This window comes from Cupressus sempervirens, chromosome 10 (genome assembly GCF_028749045.1).
Source record: "Cupressus sempervirens isolate cs-2001-9-10 chromosome 10, ASM2874904v1, whole genome shotgun sequence".
In the NCBI taxonomy this organism is placed as follows: Eukaryota; Viridiplantae; Streptophyta; class Pinopsida; order Cupressales; family Cupressaceae; genus Cupressus; species Cupressus sempervirens.
Window position 1 is genome coordinate 848692117 of NC_143127.1, and position 24929 is coordinate 848717045.

The 24929-nt window shown below is 37.1% G+C and overlaps 1 protein-coding gene across 2 annotated transcripts in view; it reads left to right on the plus strand.

Moving 5' to 3' along the window:
* Positions 1 to 606: 606 nt before the first annotated feature.
* The window catches only part of SQD1 (sulfoquinovosyldiacylglycerol 1), a 65586-nt gene continuing 41263 nt past the window's right edge, over positions 607 to 24929 (plus strand). The window contains exons 1-3 of one of the 2 annotated variants that reach the window (XM_089802991.1): positions 607 to 765; positions 836 to 902; positions 1015 to 2110. In XM_089802991.1, the coding sequence (XP_089659117.1) occupies positions 1052 to 2110 (1059 nt within the window). In that variant the 5' untranslated portion in view covers positions 607 to 765; positions 836 to 902; positions 1015 to 1051. The remainder of the gene's footprint in view (positions 766 to 835; positions 903 to 1014; positions 2111 to 24929) is intronic. The other variant, XM_089802992.1, reaches the window with a different exon arrangement.

Consider the following 24929-nt stretch of genomic DNA (forward strand, 5'->3'; position numbering starts at 1 on the left):
GAGAATAGTAATTGGAATTTGCTCCTACTTTATTATCCTAAATCAATGATCTTATTTTGTATTACATGCATCAAAACATGAAACTGAAGAGAAGCAGAAGCGGCTGTCCAACAGAGCGCTCAAATAATTTCTAGAGTTTCGTCCGACAGCGGTTGGGGAGAATTTTTCTTCCAATGCCATTTCTTTTTATCAGCATCCAAACTACTATCGCTTTTTCTGATACCACTATCATTTTTTATGACAAAAAACACCGTTTTCTTTACCGACCCTATTTTGACCTTTTCAAACATCCAACAACATTGAAAACTCAAAAAATTCCAACCAAAGTCTCCTAGAAAGAAAGCCTTACGACTTAATTATTTATGAACATCATCAAAACTATACAAGACTATCCACTAGTAGTAACTATTCATTAAAGAGAGGTACAAGAGATGACAGAATCTATAGAGAATATTCGTCGGATAGAGTTTAAAATCTAGCTTACAATTGAACGAAACCAATAAAATGTACCCAGATCACAGGAATATACCCGTCGTTTTACGGCATAATGCCATCTGTATGAGGACAGGAGACGCATATAATAATGGTAAATTATATGTTCCATCCATGCTCTTAGGTTTGCGATCTCAAAATTTTCTTCTGTGCTACTCTTCTCATTCCAATACTTTCTGCCGCACAAAGAGGCAGTTCTCCTACTACAAAAGTGAACTCTCTTCTACTTTGGACTGAGAAAGACTATCCACTTATTTGGGTTCTTCTTCAGAGGTAAGATTTCTACTGGCCTGTTTTTATTTTCGATTAGCATGAATTAAAAATGTACGGTGTATTTGTTCAGTTGGGGGCGAGTGGCATCTTCCTGGGTCTGTCGCATACAGAGGCCAAAAAAACAAATCCCTTTTTAGGTACTCGCGAGTAAAAAGATTGCATATTACATGTTCTATATTTTCCATTTTCAGTATATCTTGTATTCAGTAGGTGTCATTTTTCTTTAAAAAGTTCATGTTTGACATGTAGAAGCTCGAGTATAAGTTGGCTTTTGATACTCCATAAAATGGCGGCTGCTTGCTGTCCTAATGCAATGGCGTGTTTCAAACCCCAATTGGAAGCCAGCGCCACTTCAAAGTCCACCAGTGCAGTTTCTTTGTTGAGAAGACAGAGTGTCATTGCATTTGGAAAACAGACGTTGTGTGGAGGCAGCAGCCTTGTATCTTCTTCTAGTTTTGGAAAGCAAGTTACATACAGAACCAGATTTTCGCCCATGGCTGTTGCTGTAAGGGAAAAAGAAGGCAATCCATCAACTTATGTGGAGTCTGAAGAACCGGGCAAAGGCAAAAAAGTTATGGTTATCGGAGGAGATGGGTACTGTGGATGGGCAACGGCACTACACCTCTCAAACAAAGGCTACCAAGTTGCGATAGTTGACAGCCTTGTGCGCCGACTATTTGATCAACAGCTCGGCATTGATTCCTTAACACCCATTGTTTCTATTCAGAAGAGAATAAAGAGATGGAATCAAATGTCCGGCAAGCAAGTTGACCTTTTGATTGGTGACATCTGTGATTTTGATTTTCTGGCAGAAGCGTTCAAATCTTTTGAACCTGAGGCTGTTGTGCACTTTGGAGAACAGAGGTCCGCTCCTTACTCCATGATAGACAGAGGGAGAGCAGTCTATACACAGCATAATAACGTGATTGGAACTTTGAATGTGCTTTTTGCAATCAAAGAATACAGTCCAGAATGCCATATGGTGAAATTGGGCACAATGGGGGAATACGGAACTCCTAATATTGATATTGAAGAGGGGTACATTACCATCAATCACAATGGTCGAACTGATACATTACCATATCCTAAGCAAGCGAGTTCTTTTTATCATCTTAGCAAAGTCCACGATTCCCATAACATTGCTTTCACTTGTAAGGCCTGGGGACTAAGGGCTACAGACCTTAATCAAGGGGTGGTCTACGGTGTCATGACTCCAGAGACTGCAATGCATGAAGAACTAATAAATAGACTAGACTATGATGGTGTATTTGGGACAGCATTGAATCGCTTCTGCGTGCAAGCGGCTGTTGGGCATCCTCTCACAGTCTACGGAAAGGGTGGTCAGGTACTTCTTTATCACATATCATTCCACTTATCCAGTTTTTGCAAACAGTTAGTTTATAGCTAATTTGATTTAAAAAAGCAAATCCATATTCATGATTGCTTCCCATAGTATCAACTTGTAAATTTTTCCTGCTATACCAAAAAGATTGAAACTATTTAGTTTACTTGACCCTTGGCAAAGTATAAATTTCTTTGTATTTCATAAATTTTGAGGTTCACAAACCATCTTAATTGAGTAGGAAATGATTTTGGTGAAATATTTTTCTTGATTAAATAGTTTGGTTTTTTAGCTTTAAGCATGTGTTTATTCCTCTATAGTCCTCCAATTGTTATATTTAAAGCAAAATTGTTTTATGAGTGTTTACTTGTAATGTTACGTAATCAATAGAAAGAAAGTATTAACAAAATGCAATATAGAATGCGAACAGAGAACAATTGATTGGTTATTCTAGGGATTCCAATATCACTACATATTTGATAAGAGAACAGTATTAAAACTGCATGCACTAATGGATGGCTATTGCCTTTATGAAATTCTTTATTGTGGGTAGTCTGCAAGCTTCCGAGTAATCTGCTTCATCAATGAGTTATGCTCTTTCTCCATTACCTTCTTTTAGCCTTTTCCCCTTGGTTTCGTTGGAGGATTGAGAATGGAGCATCTAAAGTGGTCATTTCATTAGCAATGCGAGCATAATTGGTCCATTGCATCTCACTTAGTATTCATGAACTGTGAATCCAATCTTCCTCATCAGATTTAGATTCATCAAGTTGTTTTAGGCTTTTAGCCATAGTTGGAAAACTCAGACTTGGCAAAAACTCGCCCAGCCTTAAAAAAAATTGGGAAAAATTTGTCCAGTTTTTGAAAAAACTTGGAACAAAAAAAAACTTAAATTTAATTAGAAATGCATTTTTTTTGCAAAATTTGATGAGAAGATGCATCCAATGAGTTAATTAATGAGAACACAAAAGAAACAAGTTGAGTTTAGATATATATATAGACGCAAAGTGGGTACAAAATTGTATTCTCATGCAGAATGCTGATGGCTAGAAGTAAACTAGTAAACAGAACTAGAAGCAAATACATCATTACAATTGCATCTTCCTCTTTCCAGCTCTACTAGCAAATAAGGGAGAGGAACTAGAGGGTCTAGTCCAAGAAATAGAAGCCTATGCTGGGCGTGACCGTTCCTCCTCGCTCGGCATCTCTGCTGATGTGTGTGGTTCACACTCAATCCTGGATGTATCTCTTGGCACTGTCCTAAAATCCACTCAAATTGGCCTCCAATACTTTGCAATCACCTAGCAAGGGCTTGGAAGCCTACTTTCCTCCTCCTTTCTTCGCTCAAGTCATTGCAAACAAGAAATAAAAGATAGCTGTGCCATGTTTTACATTTTAACACTGCCAAGTTTTCTAAGATGTAAAACATGGCACTGCTATCAACCCACTTGTTCACTATCTCTATTTGCCCATCGGTTTGGGGGTGGTAACTGGTACTTGGAGTGAGCTCTATTCCACATAACCTGAACAACTCCTGCCAAAAGTGGCTCATAAATCTGCTGTCTCTGTCACTGACTATGCTCCGTGGTATCCCATGTAGTCTGAATACCTCTCGAAAAAATAGTTCTGTTGTTTGTGCTGCTGAATACGTAGTTGAAATTGCAAAGAAATGTGCAAATTTCGTCAATCTGTCTACCACAACAAAAATACAATCCCGACCCTGTGCCTTGGGGAGGCCTGTGATAAAATCCATGGAAATGCTATCCCACTTCTTCTTTGGTATGGGTAGGGGCTGTAGTAAACCACCCGGAAACGAATGTTCTTGTTTGTTCTGCTGACACACTTGGCACTCCCTAACAAATTGAAGCACCTCTAATTTGAGTCCTTTCCAAGTGAAGTGCTCTCTCACCTACCGATATGTCTTAAAGAATCCGAGATGTCCTGCCATTGGTGAATCATGTAATGCCCGCAAAATCTTCTGCTTCATAGTAGACCTAAGTACTAAATAAATCCTTTCCTTGTAGATGATCAGATCATTTACAACGGTGTATCGGCTATCCTGAATGGCCCCCTCCACAATGCCAGATGCCCAACTATCCTTAGCATATTCTGCCAAGATCATCTCTCTCCAATCATTCATGACTATCCCAACAGCAAGTAAATGAGGCCTCCTGGATAAAGCATCTGCGACAATATTTTTCTTCCCTTTGATAAAGCATCTGCGACTATGTCGAAATCATAGGCTTGTAATTTACTCACCCATTTCTGTTGCCTGTCATCAAGATCCTTTTGTCCAAGGAAATGTTTCAGGCTATTATGATCTGTTTTTACTGTGAATCGGCTTCCTACTAAGTACTGCCTGAACTTAGCTAGCGCGTGCATGATTGCTAGCATTTCTTTGTCATAGATGCTATAGGTTCTCTCAACACCTCGTAATTTTCTGCTCTCATATGTGATGGGATGTTTGTCCTGCATGAGAACAGCTCCTATGCCCTGTCCTGAGGCATCACACTGCAGCTCAAAAGGCCTGGTGAAATCTGGAATGGCTAAAACAGGACATGTACTCATCAGCTTCTTGAACCTGTCAAAACAATCCTGAGCCCTCTCTAACCACTTGAAACTGTCTTTTCGTGTCAAATCTGTAAGTGGTGCTGCTATCTGTGAAAATCCTTTCACAAATCTGCGGTAGAACCCACAAAGCCCAAGAAATCCCTTGAGTTGTGAAGTGTTCCTCGGTGGTGGCCAATCCAGAATGGCCCTGATCTTGTCTGGGTCAACCCGAACACTTCCTGCACTAATAATATGCCCTAGATAGAGCAACTCTGTCATCCCGAACTCACATTTACTCATCTTGGCATATAATGACTCCCTCTCTAGAATACTGAGCACTGTATCAATATGCTTTAAATGTTCCTCCCAAGTATGGTTGTATATTAGTATATCATCAAAAATAATCAACACAAACTTCCTCAACTGATCTCTGAACACTCTATTCATACAGGACTGGAAAGTGGCGGGGCAGTCAACCCAAAAGGCATGACTAAGAACTCAAAATGTCCGTAGTGGCATCTAAAAGCTGTCTTCTCCACATCCACCTCTCTAACCCGTATTTGGTGGTAGCCGGATCTCAAATCAATCTTAGAGAAGTAGCAGGCGTCGTGCAATTCATCAATAAGCTCATCAATGCATAGAATAGGGTATCGGTTCTTGATTGTCTTCTTGTTTAGCTCCCTATAATCAATGCACATCCTCATTGTACCATCCTTCTTCTTCATCAATACTACTGAAGAAGTGAAAGGACTCTTGCTTGGCCGTATGTGCCCCATGTCAATCAACTCCTTAATTGCCTTTTCTATTTCATCCTTATATCTCTTTGGATGGCGGTAAGGTGTGATGATAACTGGCTTAGCCCCTTCCTCTAACTCAATAACATGCTCGATTCCCCTATCCGGGGGTCTCCCTGGAGGTATCTCACAAAACACCTTAGTGTGTTTGGTTATTATTTTTTGTACATCAGGTGGATACTCCTGTTTATGCTGCTCTGTCACCTCAGGCGTTACTCTGAACTCTGCTGTCCACTGCACCTGGTCGTGTCTGCAGGAACTTTGCATCCGCTTGAGTGACACCACTCAAAGTCTCCCATTTGACAAACCTCTGAGCACTATCTTCTTACCATTTGCCTCAAACCTCATTTCCATTTTCTGGAGGTTAAATGTAAACTCTTCCAGAGACTTAATCCAATTCATCCCAAGCACCATATCTTGATCACCAATGTTGACCACAAAGAAATCTCCCACCATGTCATAATCTCCCAAATGAAGCTGCAAGTTGGTGATTTTCTTGGTACAATCGATTTTGAAGCCATCAGCAACCATCACCTTAAATCCCCTATGCTCCTCTGTATGTAGCCCTCTGCGTGACCCAAACTTCTCATCAATGAAGTTATGTGTTGCCTCTGTATCAATGAGTGCCACAAATCTTTGTCCATCCAAAGTACCCCTAACTTTGAAAGTGACGGCCTCCTGTATACTGGACAACTGAGCTATCTTGCTATCACTGCGTGCTTCCTCATGTGAAGAATTATCATCTCCATCTGATTCTGATGATTGCTCTGAATCTCCCTCCATTGACTCTTCAGCTGAAAAGTACTCCATCTGCTTAGCTTTTGCTTTCAATGGACACTTATGTGACAAATCCCAAGGCTCCCTGCAATGAAAACAAAGCTTCTTCTTCTTGAGATCATTAAGTGTCTCATTGTCCAACCTCTTACTTTCCTCCTTAGGTGGCTGAGCCTCTCTATGAAAAGGTTTACTGTCCTTATCTTTCCTCGAAGGGAAACTCTTTGCCTGGAATTTATTTTTAGAAGCTGAAGAGGAATCCATGTCACGAGCTTTCTTAATGGCTTCCTGCAAAGTGGGAGGGTTGTGAGCTTTAATCCACCCTCTCAACGGATCAGCTAACCCATCCATAAATAGAACCAGTATCCTTTGTTCAGATACATTTGTTACTAACACTGCAAGTTTTTGAAACTTTGAAATGTATGTTTCCAATGATCCCCACTGTTTAAGCTGAGTTAACTCCTTGAAATGGAGTTCTGGATCCTTCCTATCAAAATGTTCAATCAGTCTCTCCGTAAACTCCACATATGAGGTAATGTGTGCATGTCCCATAGTGACCATACCATGATGCCACCACTCGTGTGCTAACCCATCCAGATGAATTGCTGCATACTTAATAGCTTCTTCCTCAGGCATAGGGTTCAATTGAAAGTATGTGTCAAGCTTTTGAACCCAAGCTCTTGCTGTAGACTTCCCCGAGCCATCATAATATGGTAACTGAAGTTTCCTTACTCTCTTCCGTAGCTCATAGCTCTGGTTCCTGTCATGTCCACGTGGCATATGTTTCATCCGCACATCCATATACTCCCTAAAGGTAATTGCAGCAGTAAAATCTGGACCTCCGACTTCCCAATCTCTCCTCAATTGGTTCTGTATATCAGTGGTCTGGGGCTCTGGTACGGGCTGCTCTGGAGCTCTAGGAGGAAATGTGGGAATCATGGGCCTCGAAGTCACGGTCTTAGCTTGCTGGGGTGCATGACCGAAATTGTTCCCAATTTGTTCACCTCCATTATGTGTCCCATCTTGATTATTCCCATTTTGATTGTTAGCATTCTGATAATTACCATTCTGATTATTTCCTCCATCCATGTTAGCGTTCAACCCCATTTGACGAGCCATCATCTGCATCATAAGCTCCAATCTCTGATTTTGTTCCTGTGCCCTCTATTCTGCTAATCGTTGTCCCTGTGCCAAGGTCTCTAATAACTGTAAGAATCTTTCCTCTCCAGGATCCCTAGCATTCCTGTCTCCCATATTGCCAATAACCTGTTCACCTGTATCAATATGATCCTCTAGATTTCCTTGTTCCTCTTGTCCTGTGTTTAGACGAGCCCTGGTTCTTCTTAAATTATAGTGATGAGTTAAAGGTTGAACACTCCAATCTGTCATATCACCACCTGTTCATTGTGTTTGTACCCACTAGGATGGCAGGAAAAACAAGCTCTGATACCACTGTAAAGATCCCTACTAAAAACTACTAACAACTACCAATGCTGAAGTACGAAATTTTGTCAAACACTTGGCATGCAATTTGACCCGTAGTGCTGTAGAATGGAACTGAATACGTACTATGGGAATTCTGTCAAACATACCATACTCAAGAATTTGTTGTGCAACAAACCCACAGTAAACTAATGTAATAACAGTGCCAAAATGTAGTGATGTAAGAACAGTACCAAACAATGATGTATTTCAGGAGGGTTGCCAATTACAACATTCAGATGTTACAACTCCAATATATGAAGAATGAATCTATTGAAATGTCAAGACCTCATCAATGCACTTCACATTTACTATGACATTCCAAATACATATATATGATTTCAATGAATAACAATGACTGATCTTAACACATATGCTGGATTGTTACAGTCTGTACTATTTTTGATCAGTAAAAACAGACTCTTATTGCTATTCCTAAGACTGAACACATTAAATTGGAACCTAGAAATTGATGCAAATCATTGTTGACGAATGCTGATGAAGAGACACCCGAACTGCTCCCCAAACTGGTCTAGAAACTGCACTGTACCCTGCTGCTGAACCTCACAATCTGATTTCCAACAAGATAGCAATTACTGTAGCCGTATCACTGTAGCTCGGCATTGTAGCGCTGTCACTGTAGCTTGGCACTGTAGGTCAACATTGTAGCGCTGTCACTGTTCACCATTCACTTTGCAAATTAGTTTCTGATTTGCAGGCACCAAATAAACCCCCAGATTGTATATTGCAACAGCGTGGAGATTGATAGCTGCAAGGGATTTCGTCCTCAAAGCCCCAGGAAGATTCTCTCCAAACTAAACATGTGATTTCTTCAATCAACCAACGCATACCTCAAGGGAAGCTCTTCCACCTCTTTTATTTTGTTCTCACAAAACCCATGCCTTCCTCTTGTCAATGTGGGATAAAAACATAACTCCCTTATGTAACTTATGTCTCCAATGTATTATAAAATAAAGGGGACTCTTTTATTTAAATATTTCCCACCAACTATAGTCTAAGCATTAACAAAGTTAAATATTTGAATTTAACTTTATAAAATGACTTTATTAATGCAAAATAAATCATAAATGAATCTTTTTGTCGATTTTAAACATTTACCATCGACATGTTGCTGCCATAGGATGTCCAATCATATCCAGAATGACTTACTATAAATAGTAAGTATGCCCAAAACTATCTCAAAACCCCTCAGAGACACCTGCAACTGAAACTGTCTAGGTCAAATGGCCTCTAAGTCCCTTTGATGTCCTGGTTAGCCTATGAGACCATGGGGAAATAGGCTAATGACACATCATGCTATGAATGCTAGAAAGGGGACATTACAGTATGATGATAACTATGCTCCACGGAGTCTCTGGGACAGGGACGTTTTAGGGGATGGGGACGTGTTTTTGGTATAGGTACGGGTCAAAGCCAAAATTTAAGGTACAGGACCTCAGAGGACGGCGATTAAAAACATAGGGGATTTTTTATATATAAAGACAAAATTCAAATGTGCGTATCATAATATTGATAAACCATTCACCGTAGACATTTTAGAAGATCAATACATGGAATATTATCAAATGGCAAATACTAAGTACTTCCATTATAACAATATTACATACATATATAGATAAAATCAAAATGCCTAAAGGCTCCAAGTATCATGCTGAAATCATAATGAAATAAAGAAAAGTCCAACTAAAATAGTTAGTAAATACTAAACACAATCTTTCCTCACTATTGCTATTGCTTTTATGTTTTTTTTCTTCCTCTTAGCAAGTATGTCAAATCTAAAAATGAGTAGAAGTGATAGTGTTATAATGGACCAAATATGGGTTGCATATTTTTATTATGTCTTTAAGACAACTAGGGGCCACACATACAACAAAAATTAGAAAAAAAAAGGTTTTTTGGGGGTGTTTTACCTTTTTACCAGATTGGCTGGAAAAAAGGGGACGACCAGCAATTTCGGGGACAGTTAGGGGACGACAAAACTGTCCTCGGTACTGTTGGCCATCCCCAAGTTTCCAACCAAAAAAATTTGGCCGTTTCGGGGACGTTTACAAATTTTTCAAAAAGGGAACGACTCAAGGGACGACCAAGATCCATCCCCGCGGCTCTGTTTTGTCCTCGGTATAGGTACGACCTCAAAACCACAGGGGACGTGTCCTTGTGGAACACAGGATGATAATAACTAGCCACTAGCTCTTATTTATATCTAATTATGGCTTGGTTGACACCCAAGCCGACTTTGATACTCAGCTATAAACCCTAGGATGACCTTATTACCTCTCTACGATTATGACAGTGACTACACAACTTATTGAAGAGCTAAGGTAGCCACAAGCCAACTACTTATAAGCTAGGATACCAATGCTCTTGCCACATGCTTGGAAGCAGATGTAGAGGTGTCTAGATGCCCAATGCACCTCAAAGGCTCTATTGAGTTGCTCAACAAAAACGCTTCCATGACCATTTACAGGCCCAGGCAGTGGTTCCTGAGCGCCTCCACAGAGCTTCCATGGGCATTCGAGAGCATCTGCAGGCCCGAGGCTATTTTGGATGCCCAAAACAACTAAAAAAGTCTTTTTTTGCATGTGCATAATTGTTTTATTTCATAGATGGGAAACTCACTCAACAAAAACTCGTCAAGCCCCCTAAAAAAACTTAGGAAAAAATCGGCTAGTTTTAAAAAAAAATCGAGAACCAAAAAAAAAGCTTAAATTTAATATAAAATACAAATTTTATGCAAAATTCAATGATAAGATGCATCCAATGAGTTAAATAATGAGAACAGAAAATAAGAGTTTATATATGTATACATATTACACACACACATATATAAACATATATATACTCTTATTCACACACACACACACACACATACACCATTCTTATGCAAAATGCTGATGGTAGGAAGCAAAATAGTAAATAGTTTCTATAAAACTAGAAGTAAATACATCATAGTAAATAGTTTCTATAAAACGAGAAGCAAACACATTGTAGCAAAATAAATCAAAAGTGAGTTTGAGCAATTTTGGCTTGCTGGAAAGTAATGCTTGTCTTGGGTGTGAGCAAGTGGTTGAGCTAAGTCTGTCAGGACTTAGGAGTATAGAATTGAAACTAATTGATTTATGAGAAAATGAGTTAGAATCAATAGAAAATCCTTGTTCCAGCTTCAAGTTGACCTCAAACAAGTAGGACAGGTTGTGGGAGATAACACTGCTGAAGGTATGTTGAATCTTGAATCTGGGCTAAGCTTGGAATTTTTTGAAAACCCCCAAAATCTAAAATCTGCATTTTAACTCCTACGAAGTTGAAACCCATCTCAAACATCTTGACAATTTTTATACAAATATAACTTAAAGATAACTTATACATTATTGTTATATTTGTAAAAATCCCTTGCCCCTAAGATGAAAGACGACTAAACCTACAAATAAGAAATGAGCTTCAAAAATGACATTTTTCTTTTGCTTTTGGATGCCAAAAGAAATGCTAGGGAGAGTTTTTTTTCAATAACTTGCCAATTTCCAAGTGAGTTTTTAAAAAACTCGACTGCCTGTTTTTGCGAGTTTTTCCTAGGAAAACTCATCGAGGTTTTAGAAATCGACGATTATTGGATGATTTTTACATCCATGATTTATTTTATTCTTTTTTTGTTCCTAAACCCCAAAATGATCCTAAAAGAGCCCATATTCTTATCATTTTATTTGTAGCTAGGCTTTTTTCTCATTTGGTCTCCTTTTTGCATTTTGAGAGCAAGGTGATTAGTTTTGAAGAGGATCAACTTTAGGGTGTCAAATGGCTTCCACAAAGGACTTCTAAGCATCTAAGATAAGCATTTGATTCCATTCTTGAGTTCTTTTATGGAATTTTTTTTGAGATGTTGATGAATTTTTCAAGTTTTGGAAGAATTTTAACTAGTTTTTTTTCCATTTTTTACAAAAATGATGAAACAAGTTTAGCTATCTATTTTAATATTTTTGTATCATATTTTGCACTTTTATGCTTGATCTTCATAGTTTATTTCTAATTTAATTTTTTAAATTTTCTTATTAGATTGTATTGTGCAAGAATGGCCACTACGGATAGTCCAAGTTTAGTGGCAGGGCAAGGTGAAGAAAGTGATAACTTCAAAATTAATGTAGGACTCCATTATTGAGACATACCACAAGATTATCACAAGTTTCAGGAGGTGGGTCATACATTTGGAAATGTAATATATGTCATAGTAAACCATTCAATAGCTCATATTCTTGGGTTAAACTTCAATTTATGGGCCCAATTGGTAAAGGAATGAGAATTTGCAAAGGAAGCAAAGATGGAAAGGGGATGATTGGTGTACAATTAGCAGGATTTATAAGAGAAAAAGAAGTTGCTGATCATTTGGCTGAAAGATAAAAAAAAAAGTTTTATCAACCTCCATCTAGAAAGAGCAAAATAAAATTGCTGAATGATCCAGTTGTATCCTCCAAATATCCTTTCTTGCAAGTACTTGTACCACGAGAGGAAGAGGAAGAAGTAGAAGTTATCGCCTACAAAAGAGGTCCATTGGATTTCACATTTAAAATGGAGTCAAGAGAGGTTGTTGATAAGGCCATTGCATGTTGCCTCTATGCCAATGGTTTTCCTTTCAACTTGATGAGATCACCATATTAAAAGGAAATGGTGTCAGTCATCAATAAAGCATTGACTAATTACACTAGTCCTTGGCATGAAAAGGTGCGTGCTACTCTATTGCAAAAAGAGAAGACTTCTATAGAGAAAGTTCTTCAACCAATTAAAACTTATTGGAAAACCTTCGGTATACCTATTGTATCTGATGGATGGAAAGATACAAGAATCTGACCATTGATTGATGTGATTGCAGTGCTCTAGAGGGGCAATGTTTTTTAGGGCGGTTGATTGTGAAGGAGAAATGAAGGATCACAATTCACTTCTAGAATTTTCATTGAGGCCATAGAGATGGTGGATAGTGAGAATGTGGTCCAAGTGGTTACAGATAATGCCAAAAATTGTAGGGGTGTAGTTGCTTTGGTTGAGAGTTGACACCACCATATTTTTTGACACCATGCATCATACTCTCCCTCAACATGGTCATGCAACAAATTGCCACCCAAATAGATTCGTTGAAGCAAATATACCTAGAGGGAGAGGAGATACAAATGTTTGTGATGAACCACCACATGTCACAATCCATATTCAAATCATTCTCCAAGTTGGAGTTGCTGAAGGGAAATTGTAATTAGTTGGTTTCATTTATTAATTTAATTTGAATAAATTTTATGTTTATGTTCAATTATGAAATTGTATATAACTTTGCCTAATATTTATTGACATATCGTTAACTTGCTTAGTGCATCTCATACTATTGTTATGAGACGACTTGTCAAGGTGCAAGGGGCATTGAGCCAAATGGTTATTTCTAGCCAGTGGGATATATGGAAGACTTCAAGTTCAGAGAGAGTCCAAAAGATCAAGGCTTTGGTCTTGGATGACAGTTGGTGGGCCCATGTGCAATTTGTATTGGATTTCACCGAGCCTATCATGACTCTGTTCCGCTTTGTTGATATAGATTAACCTTGCTTGGCGGATGTGTACGAGGGCATGGACACCATGGTAGAGAAAGTAAAAATTTCTATACAAACACATGAGAATGACCCCACAAAATGTGAAGTCTTATGCAATAAGGTGGAAGCAATCATTCATCATCATTGGGAGAAGATGACCAACTCCTTGCATATGCCTCATCTCCAAGGTACTACAACCAGGAAATATTTGCTATGTCAATTAGAGTTGCATTGTATACAGATGAAGAAGTTGCTAATGGGTGCTATAAAGTATTTGCAAGATTCTTCTAAGATGATGAAATGCACAAAAAAGTAAGGCTAGAATTTGGCTTATTTGCTTCGAAATCAAGACTTACTCCATATGCAGTAAAGGACCAAAATGACATGGGGGCTATCACGTGGTAGTACATGTATGGGCAACCATACAAGCATCTACAACCTCTTGCAATCAAGTTCCTCTTACAAGTAACTATTTTTTTGTTTACCACATGTTTTCTATAATTTAGTGTTTAACATTCTTTAGTTTGCTTTTCATTTGTATGTTTAATTTTATGAACAATATCTAGGTTGCAAGTTCTATTGCTGAATGAAATTGGAGTACATACTCCTATATCTATTCAGTGAGGCTCAAAGAAAGCTGAGGACTTGGTTTACATTCATACCAACTTGCGCCTTTTGTCATGTAAGGAGGATGGATACAAGGAAGGATCAGCCAAGCTTTGAGATGTAGTCCTGAATGTGTAAACTTGGAAGCAATGTTTTAGGACTTAACTAAAATTGCAAATGGTGATGCTGATAGCATCATGGGATATGGTGCATTTAGCACAAGTGGAACTTGTAGTAGTTGGAGATGATGAGAATGTGGATATTTTGGAGAATCCTTGTGATTCTGAATCTGATTAGTAAATCTTGAGTCTTGGCTCTTGATTGATCAACATTGAATCATGAATTAAGTTTTGATTTTGTAATTTAAATTGCATTGGAATCTTGAACTTGAGTAATTTACTTATTTCAATTGTTATATTTGTGTTTGTGAAGTTTGAAGTTGAACTATCTATGGTGAAGTATCATACTATGGAATGATTTATGTTTGTATATTTCTTGCATTTCTTTGCATATATGTATGTACGCACACACACATGCGCACACACGCATGCACACACGCGCGCACATGCACACACACACGCATCCAAACGCATCAAAAATACAAAATCCCCAAAAAAGAAAATTCGTGCATCCGCATTGGCAACTTAGCTCATAAGTCATAACCCATTACACTTTAAAGGGTAGGGGCATGTCACTTGCTCACAACTTTGGTATAGCGGGAAGGCCATGGACAACTTTTAGAGGGTGCGCCAATTGCATTCTTTGAAAGTTTAGTTGCCCTAACAGAAAATGCTAGAGGAATTTCTTACAATCTGTTCTTGTCACCAATTCAAATTGCTCCCAATTCTTTGAAGATTGACAAATCCATGAAGAAATGAAGCTTACATGGCTTATCCAATGTTCCATCAACAAGCACCTGAGAGCTGTTAGTAATATTGTTTACAACAATGTAGTTAGGCTAAAATTCATTTTTTTTCCTTTTTGAGTGACTTGGTAGGCATACAATATAGATTACTTAGTTTTTCAGAAACATGAAAAGACATCATGAATAACCCAATTAGGTACCTTACTGTACCATTTACTCCACCATCAAATTCTCAGCAATATAAATATCAAGAGAAGACTGTTTCCTGATTTGATTTTGCACAAAATATATATAGTTTTATTTGCAACTTACACGAATGATGTAAAGAAATGTCTTCTCCTAGCCATATGATGAGTAGAACTGACTGATTTGCAAGTTAGTTATAGAAATATATAAATGCAAAGCCTCAAAAGCGGCAGCAATAAGTGCATAATTGGTGGTATTTTTTCATGATCACTGCTTGGTCTTTGGTTTTCTTCACTAAGATCTTCTATGGCAATTTTTGTTGATGTTAGTGTAGTTTTAGTTGGATAACACTCATTGAAGATATATATAAAAGTTATTATCACATTCTTAATCATGATAATAAGCAAATGTAGTGGAGACATGCCTATTAATATCATATACATATGCATTGAGAAGGTAACTTGAAACACACAAAAATCTCGAAGTGCTATTACATGTCACAGCAATGGCAAAGCTATTAAAATTTAACCTGGTATTAGAGAAAAACTTGGGAGGAGATTGCCATTCCCTACAAATTGGTAGATGATGAAACATTGCTATCTGCGAATGAGAATGACTTGGCAATGAATGAAGAATGGTTATATTAAAACAATCATTGAACATAACTAAGATTAAGAGAATTACATCTTACAAAAGTGAGAGGGCCATTGCTATAGATTGACATCCTAAATGAAGAGCATGAAAGGCCGTGTAAGAAAGGTGCAAAGATTAAAAAAGAAGTGTCGAAGAACTTCCATTGTTGAAAACTGAAGCCAACACAGAAGGTGCTTAAATGAGAAATCATATGAACAATGATACTAATAGAGAAATTGGGGGAACACCAACACAACAAGGAGTGATCTATCAACTAAGAGACAAGTGCAGAAGAGGATCGTAGTCTGAAATCACAATGTAATACATTAGAATAACGAATAATATTATAGAGTCGATTCTTTGCTTGAAGAATGCTACACAACATGTATATTTCAATCTGCAGATAATCGCCCACAATGCTAAAAAAAAAACCTATTTAACTCCATATTTTTGCTATACTCGATAAACCTTTTTTTCGTGAAGGTTGTATTATTCTTGAAAATAAAAGACAATGTTTTTCTTTTTGAATAGACTCCAAGATAAAATTGAACGCTATCCTCTGGGGAAGTTGAAGAGAAGATTGTGAACCCACATGACATAAGAACTAGAACAAACATTTCTTACACTCGGCGCTTCTAGCAAGGATCACATATTGACGATTAGAAGGAGAGCTATAATAAACATGGTGTTTTGTAAGTGTTCGGTTTTGGAAGAAGAACGTCTTGTAAATAAAACAAAATAACATGTTGAGGGCCCAATAAAATTATAACCTATCATCCTCAAGAGAACAGCTGTTTATTTGGTTAAAGAATAATACATAAGAAGCTGATGTGTCCAAAGAACAAATAATATAAAAGCTGTCGGGTTTAAACAAATAATTTGTAAATCTAGACAACTCGGCAGAAGTCTTCTGACAATTGTTTTGCTTCAGTTATCGGACATTAAAAGAATTTGTGGGTGTGTTAGTTTCTAAAGCTACTATCTCCAGATAAATGATAGATATGTTAGTTGATGAAATCCCTATTCAAAATATCTATGTAGCATCCTATATTGTGGTGCCAATTAAACTTATCGGTATTGGGCCTTGAAGCAAAACTGAGCTTAGTGGAAGAAGTTGTCAAAAGCATCCAACATTTAACAATCAGAGATAAGTATTACACTTGAATAATGTTCACGAATCTTTTAATAATTCATGCCATAAACATTGGAGTAATAAATTGTGTATGCTTTCAAGATAGTTTTATGAACTATTTGAAATCTCTCTTTGGGGATGTTCTTGCAGGAAAAGGAAGGTTGATATTAGTTTTAGAGGGAGTTTGACACCTTGATAGAGGCAACCTTGGAAAGAGAGGGAGCAGATAGAGGATATGTTTTAGTCAACTTTTGATGATCTCTTGGTCTTATTGATTCAAAGGGAGTAGACCATGTCGAGATGGATTTTATAGTGATCAAGAAATTGTAGCATTCAGAGGACTATGATTCATGAGTGTTAATTCATGACTATTTGGACCTTGTATACATCATGAGGAAGTGACGACTTCCAAATGGTTATCACTTGTATTTGTTAAAGCTATTGGAAGGTGACGATCTTACAATAACTTTATCTTCTATTATGATGGATATCTTATGATGTCTAAGCAAATCATGATAGATTATATCTTGCATGGTGGATAAAGTTCTTTAAATAGACCATGAGTGTTCATATGGTAAGTATTATTGAGGATATGTGTGGACATAGCTTATGAACATTTTGAGTATTTAGTGAATGTCTTCTGACTTGATGTTCAAGAGGCCATTACTTAGAGTACTTGGTGAATATTATGTGACTTGATGTTCAAGAGGCCATTACTCAGAGTACTTGGTGAATATCATGCATCTAGATGTTCAGGAGGCCATTACTTAGAGTACTTGGTGAATGTCATGTGACTTGACATTCAAGAGGCCATTGGTCTTGATATCATGAGACGATGTCTAAATGGTGGATATCTTCTGATCAAAGATATCCTTAAAAGTCTCATTCTTGATATTACATTGAGGTCATATCTATTCCTATGTTTATCCTTCCTAACTAAGAGGGAGTGTTAATGTTAGTGTAGTTTTAGTCGGATAACACTCATTGAAGATATATATAAAAGTTATTATCACATTCTTAATCATGATAATAAGTAAATGTTAATGATAATTAATGAGAGTTAAAAAGACATGTCTCTATAGAGACATGCCTCTTAATATCATATACATACGCATTGAGAAGGTAACTTAAAACACACAAAAATTTATAAGTGCTATTACAAGTTACAACAATGACAAATCTATTAAAATTTAATAGTTTCTTGGTTAGATTCTCTATTGTTCTTATGTCAATTAGGAGCTTGGTTTTATGCGCTTTCCCTGTATTGTACTCACTACAGTTCGACAACTTTTTTGGTTTGCTGTGAGTCATAGTTTTTGATGGTCTTTTACTGTTTCATGCAGAAACAGATCTTCATTTTCCTTGTCTCTATAATTTTCCATGGCAATTTCTTGGTTAGATTCTTTGTTGTTCTCATCTCAATGAGCAGCTTGGTTTTTTGTGCTTTCTCTGTATTGTACTGATTCCAGTTAGACAACTTTTTTGGTTTTCCACGAATCATTGTTTTGGTGGTCTTGTATTGTTTCATGCTGACATAGTTTATATAAAATGTATAAAGATGTTTTTTCATGGGGCAACTTCAGAGTTCCACCATGCATACAAGAATATATCAATGTTGCTAGTCCTGATTTGGCTTGGGTTTGGATGTTGGGTTTGTTTTGGATTTGTTTGTACAAAGACATAAAATTTTTTAAAAAATGTATACATATTTGCAGCAATAGTTAAGTTCAAAATAGTCAAATAACATAGTAAAATATACCACGATATAAATAGTCAAAACTTGATTGTCATTGTATATTTTAAAGTTTTAGGTCAAATAACATGTTAGGATTGACCTTAGCTAGAAATATCAGTTACATGCAAATATAACCAATATCAGAAAATAATAGATCGCATAGAAGAGAACACAAGACACCAAGATTTAATGTGGTTCACCCAATCCCTAGGCTACATCCACCAATAGCAAGTCCAATATTATTATTATCCAGTGATCACAATCCGCAATCTCTTATAGCTCAATACTGCTGCAAGAAGCTACAATATCACCATTTATTATGAAATCCCTTACCCTAAGCCTTTTTATACAAGCTTTTTACCGCTTACAAATTTAGGGCTAGAATAAGTCATCCAATAGAAAAAAATAGCAGTTGATGCCTTTGACAATATAAGGTCATTTTTGGCTTCAGGGGCGTTGCCCTCCAAAACCCCTGTGGGGGTGTTGCCCCTCAACCCCACCCTGTACTACAATAGGGAGTGCTGCCCCCAAACCCCCGTAGAAATAATTTGGGGAGAAACTGCGCCGAATAAACCTCCGAGCTTGATTAGGCTCCACATTACAACATAACATAGCAAAATGCACCACAATATTAATGTTTTAGTCAAATATAATAATGTCAAGTGTGAAGAATCAGCCACCATTAGTAAAAAGGTCATGAAAAATATCATCCTCCTACACATGTTGTGGTAAATTAGAATCACAAATAGTCACACTAGCATTGGCAATGATATTGACACTCAATTTCATGCTCATTAGGTGGTCATAGTCATTGTAAACTCCAAGTGCAGGAAGGTGGTAAATTGAAGCATCCAACATGGTATGCTCTCCTTTGATATCCCACTTCTTTGTTTTCCCTTGTTTATAGGAATTTTCTTTGTGTGTGAGGAGCCACAAGTTTGAGTGCACAAACAATAAGTCCTTTGCCTCTTTGGAGTTTAGTCTATTGTGTTTTATTAAGTGGATGAAGGAGTATATGTTAGGATTAATGAGATAGAAATAACAATTACATGCAAATATAACCAATACCAGAAAAATAATAAATCTCACTGAAGAGAACACAAAACACAAATATCTAACATGCTTCACTCAATCCTTGGGCTACTTCCACCAAACAGTGAGTCCAATATTCTTATTATCTAGTGATTACAACTTGATTAGAATCTGTAACCCCTTACAGCTCAATACCACCACAAGAAGCTACAATCTCATCATACATTATGAAATCGCTAACACTAAGCCATTTTATACAAGCTTTTTGCTGCTTATAAAATAGGGCTAGAATAAGCCAACCAATAGAAAAAGTATAACTTCTAATGCTTTTTACAATAGTAAATTTATATTTGGCTTTAGGGGCTTTGCCCCTCGACCTTGCCCTGTATTGCGACATGGAGTGTGCCTGGGGCCTTTGACCCCAAGACCCTGCAAGGGGCACTGCTCCTTGACCTTGCCTAGGGTGCTGCCCTATGACCATCTGAGAGGAACCACCACATCTGGGGGGAAATTGTGCCGAATGAAGTTTGAAAAAATAACCTCCTTGTTTGATTAGGCTCCACATCACAACAGTATATGCTCCAATTCCTGTCATATGAAGATGAACTATCAACCTACAAGATTTTTAAATTGGAGAGTTAAAAATAAAATAAAAATATAAATAAGATGGTAAACTTAATAGCAAGATAGGAGAGCAACCTACAAGATTTTGAAATTGGAGAGTTAAGAGTTAAAAATAAAAATAAAATATAAATAAGACGGTAAACTCAATAGCAAGATGGAAGACTTTTTTCTTAAAACTAAGAACGAACTTACAATTAAATTTTGATGGCAAGACGTTGTAGGCACAATCATACAGGTATGATTTTGCATGTTCGTATTGCCAACTATGAGCATCAATCATATACTTGTCCTGAAGAGCATTTAGACCATAATCATTTGTGTTTGCATAATTCATGAACTCAACTTTTACTACATCCCTTATGTCATGATCACCAAAGAGTCTATGAAGTGCTGTCATGCACCCTTAAGAAACTTCAAGATCTCTATATAGGGCAACTCCTATGCCAATTAGGAGTTGTTGACTATAATACTTGGGACTTCTTGTAAAGAAAAGAAGATGCAATGGACTGGTCATTTTGTTCCACCTCTACACAATAATTTGTTGTAATCTTTTAAGAATGTTTCTTCAAGATCTCTCTCTTTTTCATTTATGATGACTTCCATCTTCTTGATCATCACATTTTTTTCTCAATATAAGTGTTGATTCTCAATATAAGCTCAGCGAAACTCAAGGTACAAAACATGATTACACCAAATGTCATCTAGTATCATTTTCTTAATGTTTGCTTCCCTTGTAGTGCTAGATTGCCTCTATATGCTCCAACTAGTGCCTCATGAACTTTCAGAAGTCATCTTAACACAATTGTGTTAGGGGCAAAATATGTTTCACCAACCTATTTCAAAATAAAAAAAGAAGTTAAAATTAAAAAGTTTACTAAAATATATCAGATTTATTTTTTAAATTGCCTTCAACAATCCCAATCTCGATGATTGCCTAAATATGCTTGTGACATATGAGGTTTTTGATTGACATTCGGATCCCACTGACATTATCATACATCTATATGATCCATTTATCTTTGTTTCCAATGTTTTGCATCATCAGGTTGAGTCAGTGGACAACAAAAGATATTTGAAAAACGGGTGAATAATGCTCCTCAACCAATGACATAGCAGCCCTACAGTTTTTGGCATTGTTTGTAATAACTTGAACAACATTTCGAGGGCCAACTTCCTCAATGGCTTGACAATAATCTTAGAATTCATTTAATCGCCCTTTATGTACCCTTCACAATCTACTTCTTTCAATACAAAAGCCCCTTTAAGCGGCACTAGAATAACATTGATTGATTGATAATTTTTTGCATCTTTCCATTAGATATTATGGATGCCCTTGTTTCGACCCATGAACACTTGATGTGCTTTAAGGAGTCCTCTACATGTTTTACCTCTCTATTCGATAAGGTAGTATGACTTCACCTCTTCATCCCTACTAGAGCCTCAGTAATTGATCTCACCATTTTTTGCCAATAAGGTGAGTGAACAACATTGAATTCCAATCCATTAGCATAGATATGTCTAGCTATGTTTTTCTCTACAACCTCTCTACACTCATTATGAAATATTGTTTTCAAGTGTCTTGTTGCTTTCTTACACGTTACAAATTGTTCTTTAGGCATAAACAAGAACAGAGGGCCCTTAGTACGTTCAAGATTAGAGTTGATGGAAAGGCCTTCGATCCTTTCTTAGTCTTTAGGGAAAGATGAATACCTCTAGCTAGTTTCCTTGCTACATGGTTTGCTTTTGCTTGCTCCTAAAATATTTGCCAATATTTGCTCCTCTAGATTGAGGCCTTCACCTTTGGGCTTGCTTAGACAAAATTTGATGCCTTGTTGAGGGATAAAGCACAAATATGCTTTCGGTCAAGCTGTTATGCTATGCTTTGCAATGAGGACAAATCCAGGTGTAATCTCCTTTGCTTGGAAAGTGTACCATTTCCACATATTTCCAAATGGGAGACTGTGGGCCTGTTTTAAAGTGGGGTTGGCTCTAGTCCCAAAGTTGGAAATACTTTCCATTTTTATACCTAACACAAATAATTCTATAAACAACATGGATAGACACAAACCAAAATGAAAAAGCTTGAAAACAAAACTAAAGAGTTCATTTGTGAAAAATTAACGCAAGGAAAAAAACAACAAAAATGCCTCTTTTGTTGAAACATTCCTCTACAAAACCTTTTAGAACAAACCAACACTTGCAAATGCGCATGAATAGCACAAGAACCAGCTTGTAGCATCCAACTATCAATCTTCAACTATCCTTGTCTTTTGCATCCAACTAACAAAAAACTGCCTCTATTATTGAAACATTCCTCTAGAATGTCTTTTAGAACAAACTAGCACTTGCAAATGCGTATGAATAGCGCAAGAACCAGCGTGGAGCATCCACCTATCAATCTTCAACTCATTAACAAATGTGCTTTAAATCGACCTGTTATACTGTGCTTTGCAACGAGGACAAATCCAGGTGTAGTCTCCTTTGCTTGGAAGTTGTACTATTTCTACATATTTCCAAAAAGGTAGACTGTGGGCTTGTTTTAAAGTGGGGTTGGCTCTAGTCCCAAAGTTAGAAATACTTTCCATCTTTATACCTAACACAACAAATTCTATAAACAACATGGATAGACACGAACGAAAATGGAAAAGCTTCAAAACAAAACTAGAGAGTTCATTTGTGAAAAATTAATACAAGGAAAAAAATACAACAAAGAACTGCCTCTATTGTTGAAACATTCCTCTAGAATGTCTTTTAGAACAAAGTAGCACTTGCAAATGCGTATGAACAACACAAGAACCAACTTGGAGTATCCAACTATCAATCTTCAACTCTCCTTGTGCAATGGTAAGCAAAAAAAGAAAATTCAGCTCTTTGTTGTTTTCAATGGTCAAATTAGGGTTGGCGGTGATCAAAATTCACTTTTGCCAAAAACAAACAGTTAAATTTTAAAAAAAAAGGTGAAATATGGTGTTGAACATCTAGGTGTAAATTTGCCCTAGGTCTGCCCAGGTTTGGCAGGGCAAGATCCACAGTCAAGATCTTTTACCCTGTCCAGATCCACACTAAACTAGGTTGGGAAAAGAACCTAGTTCAAACCGACCAGGACCCATGGGACGAGGGGAAGGACCCAATACCTTTGGAATATATGAATGGGTTTCTTCAAATTTGCAATCAGTATTTACAAAACTGATTTGGACCTTTGGCACCTCAGATTTATCTTTACACCTTGCAATTTAATGTTGCCAATTATTGGGGTTTGCTAGTTTATTGTTTATGTGCTCAAAATTCTTGGGCTTTAAGTGTGAATAATGCTTAGCATTGCCCTAATGTGGCATGTTAAGACCTTTTCTTTTTTGTTGGCATTTAGATATCATTTCTATTTCAGCGATCTTGTCTTTTGATTGCAAAAGTAGCTAACAGAGTGCATCAAAGGAGTCTTTTTCATCAGCCACCTTTGTAATTTCAATAGTTTGGAATGTAGAAAAGAATGTCATAAGTTCATTCCAAAATTGACAATCTTGTCAACTTATTGTAGAAGTAGCTTGTAATATCTCCTCTCTAGAATGAATCTAATTATAAATAATAATTAACATATAAGAATAAATAAATAATAATAAAATATAATGTTAAGATAACTAAGATCAATGAAAGGTTGATATCTCTTCAATGATGAAGGAAACCACCATCCATTGTCACTAGGCATTGTGAAGAATCTTTGGCATCATCCAAATTCCAGGATAAAGACATTGCCTGGTGAAATCTTCAAGGTTACGCCACATCATGATATTATGAAACAAAGATGTTGATGAGTATTGGTGTTGCTTGTGCTCAACTTTGTAATGTTCCTGCTATAAAATAAAATATTAAAACTTGTTTATGGACCGATTGATTTAGCATATCTTGGACCCATTTTGGTTTTAATTATTTTCGTAGGAGTCAACCGTGTGTTCTATCGACACAGTTTCTCCCTCGATGAGGTATATATGTCCGTGATGTTGAGTTGTTTTGGTATGTGATTTGATTATTTTTATTGTACTACGAATTCTTGTTGGAGTTTAGTATTGTTCGCCATTTCAGAAGTGAAAGACCTTCCCTACTTGGATTTTTGGTTTTGATGGGACTCAACCCTCACCCTATTCCGTTCTCTGCATTACATGCTCGGATCTGGCTAGTCCGCACAACATCCTTGTTTGCAACTATAAGTTCTACTCGATGATATATTAATACATTGTCTTGGCATATTTTGTGATTATTAATTTTGTTTCGGTGAAAATATATCATTCTTATTGTTGACATCATGCTTGCATTGGTAACAATTGAGATAAATAGATTAGTTCATGCATTGTACTACCGTGTGACCTCTCAAGCTTCATATTGTCCATACAACCCAACACCTTGCTGCTGTACGACATTCCACTCTTAGCGTACGTCTTCTTTCCATCATTACTGTACATTGTCAACTCCTCTCACTCTCAGACTGTACAACCACCCTCTACAATATCCTACCATGTACTAGAAACTGTCGTACGTATTGTGTGCCTATCGTATGTGTATCTCTGTCCACTGTATAGACTGTCTTGTCTACCATGAGGATTGTGAGATCTAAACCTTACGGACTACCTGTCTTATTCTTTCCGTACGAACACCTCACCACCTCTTGTCTTATTCTTTCCGTAAGAACACCTCACCACCTCCTGTCTTATTCTTTCTGTAAGAACACCTCACCACCTCCATATACCTTATTTGCTAACTTCACCGTAATACATACTGTCTTGTCTATCGTATGTATTGTGTGCCTATCGTATGCGCATCTCTGTCCACCGTACAGAC